The 18,299-nt window shown below is 44.5% G+C and overlaps 1 protein-coding gene, 2 non-coding genes and 1 pseudogene across 6 annotated transcripts in view; 1 reads left to right on the forward strand and 3 right to left on the reverse strand.

Annotated features, from left to right (window-relative positions):
• Nucleotides 1-17,947, reverse strand: part of mc2r (melanocortin 2 receptor) — a 22,449-nt gene extending 4,502 nt beyond the window's left edge. Inside the window, exons 1-3 of one of the 4 annotated variants that reach the window (XM_055503258.1) lie at nt 17,811-17,947; nt 16,463-16,592; nt 249-931 (exon numbers count right to left, since the gene is read on the reverse strand). In XM_055503258.1, coding sequence (XP_055359233.1) covers nt 249-601 — 353 coding nt within the window. In that variant the 5' untranslated portion in view covers nt 602-931; nt 16,463-16,592; nt 17,811-17,947. Of the gene's footprint in view, nt 1-248; nt 932-3,823; nt 9,907-16,462; nt 16,593-17,561; nt 17,749-17,810 lie in introns of those variants that run through there. The other 3 variants (XM_055503257.1, XM_055503256.1, XM_041067838.2) reach the window with 3 other exon arrangements.
• LOC114843768 (U1 spliceosomal RNA) lies at nt 8,394-8,556 on the reverse strand. Its single transcript, XR_003783632.1, has one exon. It is a non-coding gene; the product is annotated as a U1 spliceosomal RNA (small nuclear RNA).
• On the reverse strand, nt 8,927-9,103 carry LOC114843774 (U2 spliceosomal RNA; annotated as a pseudogene).
• On the forward strand, nt 9,371-9,477 carry LOC114843787 (U6 spliceosomal RNA). Its single transcript, XR_003783643.1, has one exon. It is a non-coding gene; the product is annotated as a U6 spliceosomal RNA (small nuclear RNA).
• Nucleotides 17,948-18,299: the final 352 nt, after the last annotated feature.

The raw sequence follows: 18,299 nt of genomic DNA on the forward strand, positions 1-18,299 counted from the left end.
GAAAAGTTTTTCCAAACTCTTCCACAGAGTCCTAATTAATCTGATGCTGTGAATTTAAACGTGAGCGAGGGCTCCGTCTGCTGACATTTCAAACGGGCAGTTCCGTGATAAACCCTCATTGAAACTCCTGCCATTAAAGATGGAACAAAAGTGTTCCAGTAGAATAATGCTAAAGAGAGACTTTGGTTAAATACTAAAGACTCAACTCCCTCTTAAATACAAGGGTAATAAGAGATTTCCAGATGTACCGATCCACAGCAATAGCCAGGAAGCTGAAGAAGGACCCAACGAAGGACATGCACATGAGGGCGTCCACCACGTCGTCCAGCCTGGTCTCGTGGGCGCCTCCCTTCTGCAGCCGGCCAACGTCTGCGAACAGGATCATGAGCGTCTCCCAGGTCTTGGTGAGACTGGCGATGGTGTTGAACGCAGCCAGGCTGCAGATGAAGGCGTACATGGGCGAGTGCAGGTTCCGGTTCCAGATGACGGCAAGCACCACCAGCAGGTTCTCGGCCAGGCTCGCCACGCCGATGCCGAGGAACAGCGGGGCGGGCACCTTGAGCTCCGGGCAGCCCGTTTGGTTGGCAGAGGTGGCATTCATAGTAAAAGGTCAAGTCCCCAGTGTCGTTTTAGGAATAACTTTAAAGCCAAAGTGATGTGTTCCCTAAACCAGCTAACACATCTGTCTGCCTGTACGTCCTGTTTCCACGCAGTGCATGATCCTCCCACACTGTTCTATGTAAATACGTGGCGTTCAATCATCTCTTTCAGCTGAGTCCGGTCCCACGGTGTTTGTTATGCGCTCTCGCACACACACACACGCCGCCTATTACTGCCAGAGCGGCTCAGAGAAGAGTGCGGTGAAGAGACGGTGATTGCTGAACCGCACAGATCCAATCCGGTCCCTGCGAGCGCTGGCTTGGCATTTCACCTGTGGAGAGATAATAACAGTTGGGTGTGTTATTTCCAACCTGCTTCCGTTGCGTAGATACAGCATCCAGTGCTTCACTTGCTGAAACGAGCTGTTATTCATGCTACATGTTGCGGTAACCATGCCCATTATGCCACTTTATCCTTTAGCCTTTTGTGTGAGGCCTAACAGCTCATATGCTGTTTTTTTGCCCTTCAACTTGTAAGAGTTACCTTCCACCGTTTTGTTCTTGTGGTTATGAGGTGCATTTATTTTAAAAAAGACCATGATCATGACAATTAATGAATAAAACGTTCCCGGCTGCGAGCTGGTGTTTGTGCCAGGCTGCAGGATGGAGATTATGCCAGGCTTTCATCCAAACCCCTCTAATCCATTTTTGCCCTGCCACTCTCAGCGTGGCCGCGCTGTGTGCAATAATAAAATGGACTTTCACTGCTTTCAACACTGTACACTGTACAGTGTGACGTGAGCTTTGGGTGAAATTACATTTCTGTAGGAACAAGAATACAAAAGCAGGAATAGGAATGTGAAATAATCGACGGTTCAGATTATTATGTTCAGTTCCTGCTGGACTCCATTCATTTCAGTTGTATTTATATTGTTTTATTACAGTATGTAGCTCTAACTTCACAATAGAAGTTATCTGAGGGCACCTTGCAAGGTGACGTTTGAAACCTTGGGCAACCTCACATGTATCTGTTTGTGCTTTGACTCAACGCGAAAGAAGAGAGAATCGATTCATTTGCTCTGGTGCAGATTATTGAGCCTGTTTGGAATCAGCCGCATTTTTCTCCTCTGTTTCCTTTCACGCTTCAATAAATTATTTAACAAGTACCACTTTTTCTGTCAACATCTCACTATTGGTAAAGCTTTGTTTTTAAAAAAGTGTTCATTTTTTTGGACATTTGTTCCACATTTTACTGTATGATCGTATGAATAACGTTGCAATAATCTTTCAGGCCTAATGAAAGTCAGATCAGATTGAACTGTAATTTCTTTAGGACCAGACTGAGATCACGTAAAGGGTTAGTTCACTCCACTCCACAGTTGCTCTCAGAACCTCCAGCCCAGTGACGCTTCTTTATTAGTATTTACTGTCATAGTGTTTCTGTGGTGAGCCCATTAAGGCTGGCTCTCTGTCCTGCCTTTAAGGAAAGGATGGAACTAGTTTTCAACAGCAGAGTCTAAAGTGTGGAAGCTTTGTCACCAGTGAAAGAGCGTAGATTATACAGTATGAGTGTTTCTTCGTAGCTCGAGGCTTTTTTTGTACTTCAGGATGCAAATACGAGCGTGTTTCTTGGACTTTCAGGGTGTCGTCTAATGAAGCAGCTGCTGCGTTCGCTGAACTGCAGCAGGGGAACTAACCAGCGCACAACCTTTGACTAGAACGACGATACAAACAACGATAACAGCCCTGCTGAGAAAAGACCTGTCAATGTTCTTATCTGCATTGTTTGAAATGTCAAAAGCATGTATTGAGCGCAAAATGACAACAAACGTTAATTCCACCCATGCTGGGAACAGTTCAGAAAATCTATTTGTTATTTATTCTCTCTCTGTTTATGTGAGATCAATACGCGAGGTGTCATCAGAATTAAGGTCTGAAGCAGCCCGGCGTAAAATGTGAGGGGCCACGTGATTTATTGATGTTACGATCACAGAGAAGTGACTCTAGCTCAATCCTTGCAGGTTCCTTTCTGTCCTCTCTTATGTTCTAACTTTCTCTCTCTCTCTTTTCTTCCATGAATCCCCACTGTATACACTCAATACTCAGTTCAGTAAAGTTGCACACACGTGTCCTGTACAGTAAATCTTTACAGATTACCTTCAGAACTGCCTTTGCTGTCAGTAACAATATGCTGCAACAAGGCTGGAACATTCAAACCTATTTGTTCAGTCAATCACCATAAAACCTTTATATATTTACTGCAGTTGTTGCAACAAATTTGATTAATTGTATGTGGCAATAGGATTTCCTTTCTTCTACAGCTGAATGTTTTTGCCATCTAGTGTTTGTTAAACAGCACAGGCCTCCCTCTGTGTGTGCAACAGCCCGTACAAATCTCCTCTTCGCTGCCTTCGTCATCTATTGTTAAACATTTTTAGATTCTGACTCCTTTTATTTTGCTCCCTGCTTCTCCTCGGCATCTTTCTGTGTTCCAGCGATCACACAGCTCCCTTCCCACCGGCTGGTCCTGGACATCCCTCATTATCCGCCCGACCTCTCGTGATGCCTTATTGGAAAGAAAATGATCTGCGGGTTTAGCATGCGCAGCGGCAGCTCAGCGGCTGGATTTAATACTTTGCTAAAGGTCATTAGGCAAAACAAGGGTGAGAACGCATGGCGTTTGGCATGAGACAAGCAGCAGGAGACAGGTGCTTCTAGCCCACATAGCATTAAACAGGTCTCTGATCTCGGCTGCATCATCATGAGAGCTCATTTTCTTTGTTGTTCCCCTCATACTGTATGTCTCAGCGCTGAAAGCCCAAAGTGGGAGCAGCTCGGGGCTTTGGTAACATTTCAATAGAGCGTTGGGCCCGTCCACCTTTGTATGTCGTCTTTTCATAACACAGCAGCCACAGTCTGTTCTTTTCTGTCAGTACTATTAGGGTGAAAGTGGCTCCTTCATTAGATTCTCTTAATGTAGATGTCACTGGTTTGTTCTCTTTGATATCGCACATGCAAATTTGAACATTAGAAGCATCACATTTTAAAACTCCTGTACACTTAGTTTCCAGTACGTAAATAAGATAACAACTTTTTAATGTTTTCACTAATATATACAAGTAAAATGTGTAAAACATTTAGTATTTGTGTCCTTTTCTAGTATTTGAATCTTTAACAAGGCAAGTTAGTGCTAGAATTAAAGGAAGAGTAATAAAAAGCCTTACTTTTTCGTCACATCACAGACAGCTGCTGAAACAAGCTTTTCGGGAGAAGATTAGTCTTTTGTTTAGTTTTTTATAGAAACCTTCACAGAGCACCTAGGCTGTAATAAGAGAGCTGAAGCAAATGTTCGGCAGCGTCTCATGTCGTGGATGCATGTTCCGTGTGAGAGACAGAGGTGAGGTTGTTGTAGCCTTGAACGGCGCCTCGCCAAGGCTGTGACGCATGCTGCCCAGTCCATTCCTTTGCTTGTGTTTTCCGTCCATTTATGAAGTCAGCACAAGGACAGTGTGGTTTTTCTCTGACAGCCTCCTACAGTACTTGCTGTACGGTACTTTTAAACTTATATAAAAACTTCACTAAAACAAAAAACTGTAACGCTTCATTTATATACTTAATATATGGTAACGTCTGTTTCTACAAAACCGTTCAAATTGAACACCTTTGACATGCACAGAAATAAAGCAGGACATTTAGAGTGTTCATGCTTTGAACATATAAACATATAAATAAAAAAACATATAAAACAAATAAATGGATGGAAGTGGAGGCAGAGGCTCTGTCTGGCTACTGCATGTGGCTCTGTCTGTGGGTCCTCAATAACTCTTACAGCTCCTTTGGATGTAGAGGTCAAGCATGTGTTGCACTCCATGTATTATGTTTTATATTGTTCCCTAGGTTCTGCCTACAGTACGCTTATGTCTCTTCTATCAGTACTTAGTGTCTGGGTTGAAGATAAGAATTTATTCCTCCAAACACTTCATTTGTTCCAGGTGAGGCTTGAACTGATGCTCGGATCTACTTTGCTGATCGCACCACTGGAGCACGTTAATCACCATGGTGACGGAGAATATGCTACAGAATTTGGTCAAAAGCCCAAATATTGACCGCTTGTAACAAATATATTTCCATTTGATACATTGTCTGTGATGTGACATGTATGACTGCAGATTAGAATTACATGACAAAGGATTCTATAAAAAACATTTTAAAAATTATTAAATAAGCCAGTGATCAAAACTCATTCATTCATTCATGATGTATTCTTAGCTGTAGAATTCTGTCATTCAGTGTTTCTAGCTATGTGACCAATATGCTTACAGATCACCAAGCAGAATATAAGACGCACTGGCCAGCACTAGTTGGGCACCATGCCCAGCTCATGCCACTATAAAGTGGCTGAAGGTGAGCATAAGCTGGACATCTTGTATGTGTCAAGGGTCTGTTGGAGCTTATTCCAGCTGTCATTTGGGCGAGAGGTGTACAGGTTGCCTATCTATCGCAGGGCCACATACTGTACACAGACAAACAACCACCTGCTTTCACATTTACATCTACAGGCAATTTACAATCTCCTAATTATTCTCACTACAGTACATGTCTTTGGACTGTAGACACCGACACAGGGAGCACATGCAACCTCCACAGGAAGGCACTTGTCACTGCTTGCTGTGGCAGCGCTACCCTGCCACCCTAATGTAACATGAATACATCCAATACTAACAATTCGTTTGTTAATTTAACAAAAAATTCTGAAAAACAAACTCGTGTTATGTATTACATTTATTTCTTCAAATTTCAGAGTCACACCTTGTGTCTTTTCCCTTCATTCTTATGGAAATAGTGTATCTGTTTGTAACACAAACATGACACAAATGTATGATTTGATTACACATGCATAGTTATTCTGTAATCCAAAAATTCCAACAATTTATGAAATATCAAATACTGCAGATATATATATAAATGTAACATTCAGAAACAAAGAGGATATTTTTCTTTCAGTTCTGAATCATGTGTGTTGTGCAACATGCCCAGACTCCACCACTTTTCCCTCTTCTGTGCTAGAGATACAAGAGAGGCTAACACCAACTATGTAATAAACTTCTATATAAAAACAGCCACTTTCTAACAGCAATGTCCTGCTACAGCAAAAACAATTGGAAAGAGGTCCTAATTTTGAATTTGACCTTATCAACACCCACAGGCTTGTCAGGCTGCATCTTGTGCTCAGTGTCAGTTCAGTCAGTAATTGAAGCATCTCTCACATTTAAGTATTTTTTAAGATGATTGACAAAGTGAGTGATTAAGCACAAAAAGCAGACACATGTGGTTTAGAAAGTCTCTTCTCTCCCCGTTTTGTTTGCTCTTAATGTGCTCTGAACCCTTTCTTGGCTGATGCACTGACAGAAAGGCTTCACAGAGATTTCAGTGTGATTGAAAAAAGGATAAGCCGCCTTCTTCTTGTGTAGGAGGTTAGACAGCAAGCCGAGACAGAGGGAGAGAAACAACAAAAAGGTGCAGGCACAAATAACAGCAGATAGAACGTGGCAGTCATAATGGCTGCATGTGTGGGGAGGAGATGCCCAAAGCCATTCATACAAAAAACACAGTGCTCGCATTGGAGCCACAATGTAGTAATAAACCGCATCTGGGAGGAAGCAATTTACACATACAAAATAAAAATAGTGGCCAACAGATGAACATGGCAACAGGATTTAATCAATACCACAACATAAAGTGCCATATTTCTATGTGCATGTAAACATAAGCATTTCATTTTGAAATTATTATTGCAAAGCTTGCTTCCAATAATAGATAGAGAATTTGGAGGAGTTTGGAGTTCTTGTACAGATTAATTGTTCATCTGAACGATGGCATGTGGGAATAACGTACAGTCGTGTGCTCCAGCAGGTTTATTGCTCTCTGAACCCTGGGGAAATACAGGCCTTGTAGTGTATGAACACCTATTTTGAATTTGTCCGTCTTACAGTAGTTGTAAACAGCGTAGAACGACCTTTTCATCTGGTTTTGGCCGTAAGCATCTGTATCCGGGAGGTTTTATAACGTGTGTGTTTCTGTTGGATGTCGACCAGGAGACCACAGCAGGGCTGGGATCACATCGCTTTACTAAAGCTCCCTCCAAGCTGATCCACCTCAAACCCTCGTGCAGCTCTGTTGACCTGAACCAGTCTGGAACCAAGAATGCTTCATATTGGACAGCTGGGATTAGAACCAGTATTGATCTGTAGGCCACTAGTACATTCTAATCAATTTCCTTTAATTTTATAGTGTAATCACAACTAAATTGTAACTCATTAATTGCTAATGTAGCAGTGTAGTTATGTAGGGGTCATTTGAAAATCCCCAGAAAGTTCAGTAAAAGAATCAATCTTAATTGACAGGTGGCATCGTTTATTGGGAGTTTGAGTCCAACTGGCAAAACAGATAATACAATGATCAATAATAAAACAAAAATATTTAGTGCCAATTCACAGTTATCTCAAAACACTTTACAAGGTAAGGATTAAGACCTTATACAACTAAACCACAACAAGACGCAGGCAGGCTGGGAAGTCTGGACCCAACTGCCCTTTGCAGACACAAAGCTCTGAGTATAATTATATCTGTAGGTGGGAGTTTGGGAGAGAGAAAGAAGCACAACTACTGGGAAGAAAGAGACAAGCTTAGTTAAACACAACAATGATTGGAGGTTATTGGATGAAAGAAATAGCTGAAAATGAAAAAAGGAGCTCTGTGTTTGGATTAAGTCTTCCAGCAGTCAACGTCAATTGCAGCATAAGATGGTTCCTGTGACTAACAATAATTGCAAATAACCTGAAGGATCTCTAACTATGAGCTTTGGTCTTAGTAAAGAGGGTGTCTGCTTTTCCAACCTGAACAGGCTTTGCCTCAGGCCTCTCTCCTATTCTACAATTTAAAAAACTCTATAGGAACCACAAGTAGACCAGCGAGCTGAGAACAAGTACTCTGTTGGGAGCATAAGGACTTACAGTATGAGGTCTTTAAGATATGAAGGCTTTATCATTAAGCGTTTTACTGTATAGGTGACTAGGAGAATTATGAATTCTATCCTAGATTTTAAAGGCAGCAAGTGCAGAGAATCTAATGTAGATAACAAATGTAATTTTAGTCATATATTAGTTATATATCATTTCTGAACACGCAAATTTCTTTTAGATTTTTATCTAAAACACCTAAACATGAAAAATCCTAAACCCCAAGTCTAAACATCTGATCACAATCACAAAAAAACCAAAACTTCTACAAAAACTTTAATCACCACTAATTCTAGACTCCTGAAAAATTGTAGCACAGACATGAAAGTTTAAACAAACAAATAAAGATTTTAAAATTACTTTACATTAAATATTTATATCGTTTAAACACTAAAACCCTTGGAGAAACACATTAAACTATCAAGAAAAAAAACATGAAAACTAATCTATTTAAAAAAAAATAAGAAAACAAACATGAACTTGGTTAAAGAGAGGTCCTTAAAGACACCAGTCCTAAGTGAGAATGGTTGTCCTTGATTAAGAAGAGAGAACAAAGGAAAACCAAGAAGTGGGAGTGGATATAACGTGCGAGGGCATAGCCAAGATTCTGTACAAACAGGTACAAACAAAACCTACCCAGGCAACAATTCATGACACCAATTATCTATAAAGCTATGCAGCTTCTCCGATGTGTGCCAAAGGTCAGGTGCCAGCCCAACCACACGGGCTCAAAGGAACCTATTGCCGTGTATGCATATTATCCTTCAACTGGAAATAGGGGAGAGCGCAAACACAGTCTCACACTAGAACAAATTATGCAGTCGAGATTATCGCATTTGGGGGATTCGCAGGGGTCAGACAGCCAGAGCGCAATGGCCGAGCCTCCCCCTGGGTGAACCACCTTCTTGATCATGGTATCTCCCCAGCCACGTAAGTATGCCTTGCTCCGCCAACACTCAGGGAGATTCTTCCCGGGCTGATCACGTTGACTGACGGTGCTGAAATTCAATGAGCCTATAGAACTGCACCAAGCGACCACTCAGGCAGAACGCTTGTGTACGGGTTGACAAGTAGCATTTCCCCTAGTGTTTCTGTTCCACATGCAGAAACACGCCTCTGCCATCACACATTGATACATTTCCAGCACAAACGCAAGCACCACATCTACTACAAATCCAGGGCAATCGCCGACAGTCCGAAGGACATGTTACGGTGACCAACTATGCTGGGGACAAGCTTTAGCTATAAGAAACCCAGATACAGTACAGCTAGGGAACACTGACAGAGTCCTAACGTTGTACAGCTTGAGTGGGGTGCACCGTTCCCAGAAGCAATGCAATACTGGGTCAATGCGTGGAGTAGACGGAGCAAGCCCCTACTCCATCTCCCTGTTTCAAAAAGCAATTTAATATATGGCGCCCAGCTATGAGATGTATCAGATTATAAATTGATAAAAACAGATACTACGCTTGACCGATGAGCCAACCTCTTTGCTGCCAGCGTTAGCTCGACACTGTCTTGTAATTTGCAACAGAATCATTCAGGCCTCATTCAAACAGCTCACATCATCCAAATGTCTACACGCTTAGTTAGTCTCAAAGGCCTCGCTGCTGTAGTCGTCTCAAAGGTGCGGCACCACTACATTGGCTTATTTGCTGCCAGGCTAGTGGCAGCCCGTCAGGCCACACCGCGGCGTGAGGAGGGTTTTTTCCAACAGCTGGCCTATAAGGCACTCATTGCCTCACATTTGCCATGCTTGCTCAGGCAGCACATATGATAAATGGGAATCGATACAGAGAAGATTAGCATGGCCCCTGCGAAAGGATGACAGGCAAATTTGTTAAGCGTTTCCACATTTTGATGTGGCTTCATTCCTCCTAAATGAAGCACAACTTTTTTCAGACATAGATGTGCACGGCTTGTTTACAGATTCAAAAAGATGAACTCAGTGAGGTCAAATTTGGTGCAGAAATTGTTATATATGTGTTTGCTCTGGAAGTGGTAGGTTTGTTGGTAGGACAAAGCCCAAAGTGGGAAAAAAGTGCTTGTGATCAGAGAGATCTGAGGTGGTGTGATATTACAACTCCGAAACAGAGTCATACTCAAACGTAGGTGACACGGTGGAAAGTGCAGTCATTCCACCCAGTGACGTAGTGCTGACTTGACCCATAGGTACTTTGCCTTGCCTACTGGAGCAAACGATGCCACAGGAGTATGGCAAGCCCCTGTCAGGTTGTGACGCGTCATGTCAGGTTGTGACGCGTTACGAGACGCGTCTCGTTTTTTTTTCTGCTTTAGGGTGTGTATGCGGGAGGGTGTGTGTGTGTGTGTGTGTGTGTGGGTACCCCAGAACCCTGCAACCCAGCTTGGACGTGAGTGTGTGGAACTAAAGTGCACTGAAGGTGGGTGACACCTCCAGGAGCACGACCGCTGGCTGACAGTGTGTCCCCCGGACAGTGCACCCCCTCACCCTAAATGTCTTTTTGCAGTTAAAACTGGGTGGTGATCTCGCCACCAGGGCCAGTGGGCGAGGCCACAACTGGCCTCAGCCCCAGGCCCCAGTGAAAGAGCCCACCCCGGCCCTAAACGTATGTGTATGTGGCTAAGTGACGGAACTTTGGGGAGATAGACAATTCTCCGGGGGGTCCAGCAGGCAGAGCCATCAATGGGAAGGCTCCGTCCACTGCCCCCCCCCCCCCCTCCCGGAATGAGCCCCCAGATTCCTGGACGAGTGTGTATGGCTAATGCAATTAAAACTGCAGAGCATCCCACTTAGGAGGGACGGAACCACTTCCCGGTAGCACCGGTCCCTCAGCAGGATGCCCCTTGCAGACCTAAGTGGATGAATGTGAGAAATGTAGTTGGGAAGCAGAGCACCAGGGTCCGCAGAGCCAGGTTCCCGACTGGCTCTGCTACCCATCCCACGGCCCCCCACAACCCCCAGCCAGGAAGAGACAGCCGAGACCCAGGGACTGCAGTACTACTGCCCAGGCGCCACACGCAGCACAGCCAGAGCCATCCTCACCCTTCTTTCAGACTTACCATTCTTTCGCTCAAGTATGCCATGTCGCCCCGTGTAGTGCTACACTCAAACCCACACACATACTCTGAGGTTGTGCATTGAGGGCCAACCTCCGCCCGGGGGCCCAATGAAGGTTGTAGCCTGAGTAGCTGCCAACCCCCCCTGCAACAGGCCCGAGCAGTCACCAGAGGGCGTCGGACCGCTAGGGCAGGCAGCCCCACCCGAGCAGGGGCAGCGCCCCAGGGGAGAGACACCCCTCTGGGCACAGGCAGGCTCGTTGGGTCGACTCGTTGGGTCTATGCAAGTTTTTCCCCACCCCCATGTTTTCCCCACCACCAATACCATTCAACGCCAATCACTGATGACTTGGAACAGTCAAAGTAGTAGATGACTGATACTCACTGACAATGTGTAAACACAGTAAAATAGAACTGAAAATAGCCCCTTCCTAGGCTATGTAAGAACATATTCACAGAGTGCTGTAGATAATTAAAAAAGATAATAAAATAAAGCTAAAAGTATTAAGCACATGCTTATATTAAGCACATGCATGCCTTAAAATATTAAACACATATCTATACTGCTTTTTAACATTAAAAACTGAACTGCTGTTCCATTTTCTTTGTGATTACTGGTGGTTTCTCCTGGCTTATACACAATTGGTGGACAGCTCTACTTTTTAAATATATGTTACATATTATCTTTGTAAAGACTCCTAGGGCAGGCGGGGGGGGGGGGGGGGGGGGGGGGGGGTGGGGGGGTAATGGTGCTGCAACCAGCTGCTGAAACCAGCAGATCTGTTAAGTAACCAATCGGAGCAAAATAAATACGAAGCCGGGCTGTACCTTAGGCTAACCATTTCATAACTACAACAACTGTGGTTAATGTGGTTTTACCTTGGAGATTAATACTAATACCAATAATAGTGTTAAGGTGTGTGCACATACTCATACACATATCATATACATACATATGTGCATTGCTATACATATCCCATACAACTTAATAAAAGTCATGACAAACAACACCACAATTTCCATATTTACACATTATTGATATTGGTAGTGATAAGTATCAGTAATACTTACAGTTGGATTTGGAAAGTGTCCCACTACAAGGTTAGTAAGGCTGTAGCTTGATATTATTCACCCAAAGGGTGAGGCAGACTTTGGTGCATGAACAATGCCACTTGTGGAAGCCAGGGTGATGTGAGGGGCTCGGCCACTACGCCCATCCAACAAGCAGAGGAAAGAATCTTAGCAGCCAGGGAGCCCACACACCTTCAGTTCCAGGAGGGCAGGTGTTGCGACCCAAGCCGCCCACACAGAGCCCCCCAGGCAGAGCTGCAGCAGCCACAGAGACAAAGACAGCACCCGAGGTCAGAGTGGGCCACCGGGGGTCGACGCTGTCCGCCCCATGAGAACCAGGGGCAAACACTCCCCCCGGTGGGAGGAGTAGAAAAGAGACCACCCAGGCAGACGATCATCGTACCCCGGGGGGAAAACCGGACCCCCCACACTCCAACCGCACCACACGCATACAAACTCACACAAACACAGACGCATACACCCATCCACATGTACAACACACATCGTCACACACACACCATAAACTCTCTCACAACAAACTAGTCAATCATACGTGAACAAATGCACTCTCAGATACATTCTCGCTCCCACACCATTCGCTCAATCACATTCGTGGGGAGGGTAGGTCTCCGGCCTGCTGTCCATGTGGCCCCAGGCAGGGACCGCAGCTCCTTCCTAGCCCCGCCCAACCCCCCCCAAGTCGGGGGAGGCAGAGGGCAGCAGAAAAGGTACCCCAGAACCCTGCAACCCAGCTTGGACGTGAGTGTGTGGAACTAAAGTGCACTGAAGGTGGGTGACACCTCCAGGAGCACGACCGCTGGCTGACAGTGTGTCCCCCGGACAGTGCACCCCCTCACCCTAAATGTCTTTTTGCAGTTAAAACTGGGTGGTGATCTCGCCACCAGGGCCAGTGGGCGAGGCCACAACTGGCCTCAGCCCCAGGCCCCAGTGAAAGAGCCCACCCCCGGCCCTAAACGTATGTGTATGTGGCTAAGTATGAGGAACTTTGGGAGATAGCCAATTCTCCGAGGGGTCCAGCAGGCAGAGCCATCAATGGGAAGGCTCCGTCCACTGCCCCCCCCCCCCCCTCCCGGAATGAGCCCCCAGATTCCTGGACGAGTGTGTATGGCTAATGCAATTAAAACTGCAGAGCATCCCACTTAGGAGGGACGGAACCACTTCCCGGTAGCACCGGTCCCTCAGCAGGATGCCCCTTGCAGACCTAAGTGGATGAATGTGGAGAAATGTAGTTGGGAAGCAGAGCACCAGGGTCCGCAGAGCCAGGTTCCCGACTGGCTCTGCTACCCATCCCACGGCCCCCCACAACCCCCAGCCAGGAAGAGACAGCCGAGACCCAGGGACTGCAGTACTACTGCCCAGGCGCCACACGCAGCACAGCCAGAGCCATCCTCACCCTTCTTTCAGACTTACCCATTCTTTCGCTCAAGTATGCCCATGCTCGCCCCGTGTAGTGCTACACTCAAACCCACACACATACTCTGCGGTTGTGCATTGAGGGCCAACCTCCGCCCGGGGCCCAATGAAGGTTGTAGCCTGAGTAGTCTGCCAACCCCCCCTGCAACAGGCCCGAGCAGTCACCAGAGGGCGTCGGACCGCTAGGGCAGGCAGCGCCCCACCCGAGCAGGGGCAGCGCCCCAGGGGAGAGACACCCCTCTGGGCACAGGCAGGCTCGTTGGGTCGACTCGTTGGGTCTATGCAAGTTTTTCCCCACCCATGTTTTCCCACCACCAATACATTCAAACGCCAATCACTGATGACTTGGAACAGTCAAAAGTAGTAGATGACTGATACTCACTGACAATGTGTAAACACAGTAAAATAGAACTGAAAATAGCCCCTTCCTAGGCTATGTAAGAACATATTCACAGAGTGCTGTAGATAATAAAACAAGATAATAAAATAAAGCTAAAAGTATTAAGCACATGCTTATATTAAGCACATGCATGCTTAAAATATTAAACACATACTATTACTGCTTTTTAACAATTAAAAAATGAATGCTGTTCCATTTTCTTTGTGATTACTGTGTTTCTCCTGGTATACACAATTGGTGGACAGCTCTACTTTTTAAATATATGTTACATATTATCTTTGTAAAGACTCCTAGGCAGGCGAACTGTGTGGAGTTATGGAGCATGTCTTCAACCTGAGCCTCAAGCTGAGGGTGGTACCACAGCTCTGGAAGACCTCCTGCGTGGTACCAGTGCCCAAGACACCGCATGCCAAAGACCCCAGCAGCTTCAGACCAGTGGCTCTGACATCACACCTGATGACGACACTGGAGAGACTGGTCCTGGGTCACCTCCGCTCTGCGGTGGGAACCTACCTGGACCCGCTGCAGTTCGCCTACCGACACGGCATAGAAAGACGACGCCGTCATCTTCCTCCTACATCAAGCTCTTTCTCACCTAGAGAAGCCCGGCAGCACTGTGAGGATCATGTTCTTTGACTTCTCCTGTGCCTTCAACACCATCCAGCCGGTGCTTCTAAAACACAAACTGGGGGAGGCTGGTGTGGACCTTTATCTGACGGAGTAGATTATGGACTATCTCACAAACAGGCCTCAGTTTGTGAGAGCCAGGGACTGTGTGTCTGACACTCTGACCTGCAGTGTGGGGGCCCCACAGGGGCCTGTACTGGCCCCCTTCCTCTTCACCCTCTACACGTCAGACTTCAGATACAACACGGACAGCTGTGTTCTGCAGAAGTTCTCTGATGACTCTGCAATCGTCGGACAGATCACCGATGATGACGATGCAGAGTACAGAGGACTCACTCAGAACTTTGTGAACTGGTGCCAGTGGAATCACCTCCTGATCAATGCAGGGAAAACAAAGGAGATGGTGGTGGATTTCTGCAGACAACAGTCTGCTGTAATCCCACCGATGCACATCCAGGAAAGGGACATTGAGAGAGTGGACTCTTACAAGTACCTGGGTGTGCATCTGAACAATAAACTGGACTGGACTCATAACACTGATGCACTGTACAGGAAGGGTCAGAGCAGACTCTACCTGCTGAGGAGACTGCGGTCTTTTGGAGTGAGGGGGCCACTCCTGAAGACCTTCTATGACTCTGTGGTGGCATCGGCCATCCTGTACGGTGTGGTCTGCTGGAGCAGCAGCATCACAGTGAGGGACATGAAGAGACTGGACAGGATCATCAAGAAGTCCAGCTCTGTCCTGGGCTGCACTCTGGACACAGTGCAGGAGGTGGGTGAGAGAAGGGTCCTGGCTAAACTGACATCCATCATGGGCCAGGACTCTTACCCACTGGAAGACTCACTGTCTGCTCTGGAGAGCAGCTTCAGTAGCAGACTGATCCACCCTCGCTGTGTAAAGGAGAGATATCGTAGATCCTTCCTACCTGCTGCTGTCAGACTGTATCAGAACTGTATCAGTGGTTTATATAGCAACCTGCTCTGCACAATATTTGTGTAAATCTGTGAACGATCATATATATTGTTACTGGTGCAAATCTTATACCCATTACTGTGCAATAACCCTGCAATGACCTCATACTCATTCCAACTGTACTGTACTGCTTTGTACTGTGCCAACACAAACTGTTCTGTAGCTGTACTCTCACTTATCTGTACTGCTGTTGTGAGAAGTAATTTCCCCACTGCAGGACTATTAAAGGTTTTCTTATTCTTATTAAACTTTCGCCCCGGTGAAGTTACCTGCAAGTTCCCGCGTCGTAACTGGGCCAGATGTCAACCGTTCTGGACAGCAGCAGGTGACAACAAAGGGCACAGGGACTTGAGTGGACCTACCTGAATCCATGGCTTGAATTTTCTTCACCGTTTTCATACTGTAAGTATCACTATGAATCTCTTAGTATGTATCACATGCATGTCATAGCGCGCAAATAAAGTGACGATGATAGTATCATAAATTAGCTGTATGCTTTGATAATATAGAAAATGACAAACATAAGCAATTGCCTCGGAGCAGTAGACTGTGTGTTTTTTGCAACCATCAACTTCTCCTGAATTTTCAGACATGTAGCTCTTAACATAATAAATACACTGTACTAGAACGGTTATGTGGCTTTACTAACAGGACAATAACTTATGATAAAGCGCAGTGCAAATTTTCAAAATATTTCTAGATGAACCATGTGTGATTCAAACCCACCAGATGTGTAAACCAGCAAGAAGAAAAGCTTCAAAGTCTGAACTATCTCATTAGTATTGACCTTTATGTCTGACCAAAAGTTGAATGATTTATCCACACACTCTTTGGTCCCTTATAGTAATAGGTTTACAAAATTACGACAAATATTCTCAAAAGCAAATCTACAGGAAGGATCACAGGAGGAGCACAAAGCTGCAGTTGTAGCTGTTTAATGGAAGGGACTGCAATCAGAACAAGACTCCTGTTGAATAGTCATCTGCCACTGCTGGTTGTGTTGAGTGGATAGGTGGGGGGTTGGAAAACATACGATTTTCAAAAGGTTTTAAATTTTCAAACGGGTCAATTTGAGTGGTAACATAACGGGATGGTTAAGCAAAGCTCTGTGTATCAAGGTGTCAATCATACCTATAGCAGCATATATAAGGCAATGTTCAAAGCGATCTGTATTGCAGGAGATCTCACCAACCTTGCCTCAGCTTGTTTAGTTGCTACCATCTGGAAGGAGAATAGGGACCCCTAGAAACCCATTACAGACTATAACTAGCAGTCCAGCATCAAATACATGCATACTTACCTATTTTTTGATGTTTTTACAATGCAGCAGCATCACTGACAGGCTGGACAGGGTCATCATGAAGTCCAGCTGGGTCCTGGTTTATGCTCCGGACACTATGCATGCGGTGGGCGAGAGAAGGGTCCTCTTCCTGAAACAGAGAACAAATGACAGTGACACGGTTAGAAAACAGGTTATGGGAGAAGATGAGCAATCAAAGAATAAGCAAATTCCTGTCATGAAATGTGCTGGACTTATCTGGATTATCTCAGCAACCGTCCCTTGTTCATTCTTTATCAAAACCACTTTATTTAGTATAGGTCATTATATATATATATATATATATATATATATATATATATATATATATATATATATATATTATATATATATATATATATATATATACATATATAAGTTGCTAAAGTGCTTTATATATGAGTAGTTAACAGTGCAGTGAGAACCATATCTGCAACCACTTACTAATTAAAATATAGAGAGTAAACACAAAGAGTAAAGAGTACAATAATACAGCAGTAAATAGGAACCCCCTGCATGCGTCATATATCCCTACCATTTACTATTATTTATTGCTGTTATGATCAACAGTATCAACATCCTTGTCACCGTTTTCCCTGTTATAATGGCATTGTTTGGTGCATAATAATCATTACTACTATGACCGTCTAAAGTTTTGGATACTGTGCTGATAATGTGTTTCTAGGCTAAGAATTAAGATCTCTAAGTGTGTCAACCTAATGCATTTTCGAAATGGGCTGTTTTTAAAACGTGTTTTCAGCAACGCTGACATATTTGTTTTGGACAACACTGTTAATTAGCACAGGTGTGCTCACAGCAAGAGCCTGTGCAGCTAGACAGAAAGCAAACTAATAACACGAGGCTCCACGCAAGAGCCGCTTTTCGTACATTTATGTTGCATTCTCGTGTTTGTGTTCTGTGACTGAAACACGCGCAACCACGAATAAATTAGCAAACAACACCGAACCAAGCTAAGCCCAACGAGTTAGCATAAACGCAGCTAACCCCGATAGCATACGCATACATATCACTGTACAGGTAATAGTTCTGATATTGTTCCTATTCGTAAACGTGTTCTTACCTACAAAGTCAAAAAATTCTCCAAGGCACAAACGTTCAGCGCACTTCCAGCACATACACAGAGCTTCTCCGAATTAATGTCGCAGCGAAAAAAAGCAAACTTTACCGAGCCAAACATGCGGCAAAGATCCCTTATTAGACAAAAATCAGAGCGAGCGCTCACACTGACACGCAATCGCGCTTACAGTACAGAAAGTTCACTCTGACAGACTTTTGGAGCTTTACTTTAATTTTTACTATTATTACTTACCTCCATCGGATCATGTTAATATTCAGTGCGCATGTGTCGTTACTTTTATTGAACTTTTATTGGTCCTCCTACGGACTGCGGAGGACATTCGTCTTCTTTTTTTAACTTCCCGATCCACCAAAACATGTAAACAACTTCAATGTTCAATGGATTGTGGAGTACACAAACATAACGAGGAAGTCATGTATTATTTTTAATATTCTTTTTTCATTCATATTTAATTTGTGCAGCCAGAACGCCAGTGGCTGCACAAATTAAATATGAAATTTACTGTAAATGCCTGCATACATGTTTGTTAAAACTTATTTAAATCTCTTCTTTAGTCAATAGAAGGCTTTGGTGTTTGGTCTGTATGATAACCAGTTTACATTAGCCTTTGTTATTGTATACAATAATACTGATGTGGTTGGCTTTGTTTTTGCACTCTTGTGGCAGTAACTTCATAATTCCCTAAACAAATTAACAGGTTTTTTCAGTATCAGATCTAAA

The sequence above is a fragment of the Betta splendens genome, chromosome 16, assembly GCF_900634795.4.
Source record: "Betta splendens chromosome 16, fBetSpl5.4, whole genome shotgun sequence".
Classification (NCBI taxonomy): domain Eukaryota; kingdom Metazoa; phylum Chordata; class Actinopteri; order Anabantiformes; family Osphronemidae; genus Betta; species Betta splendens.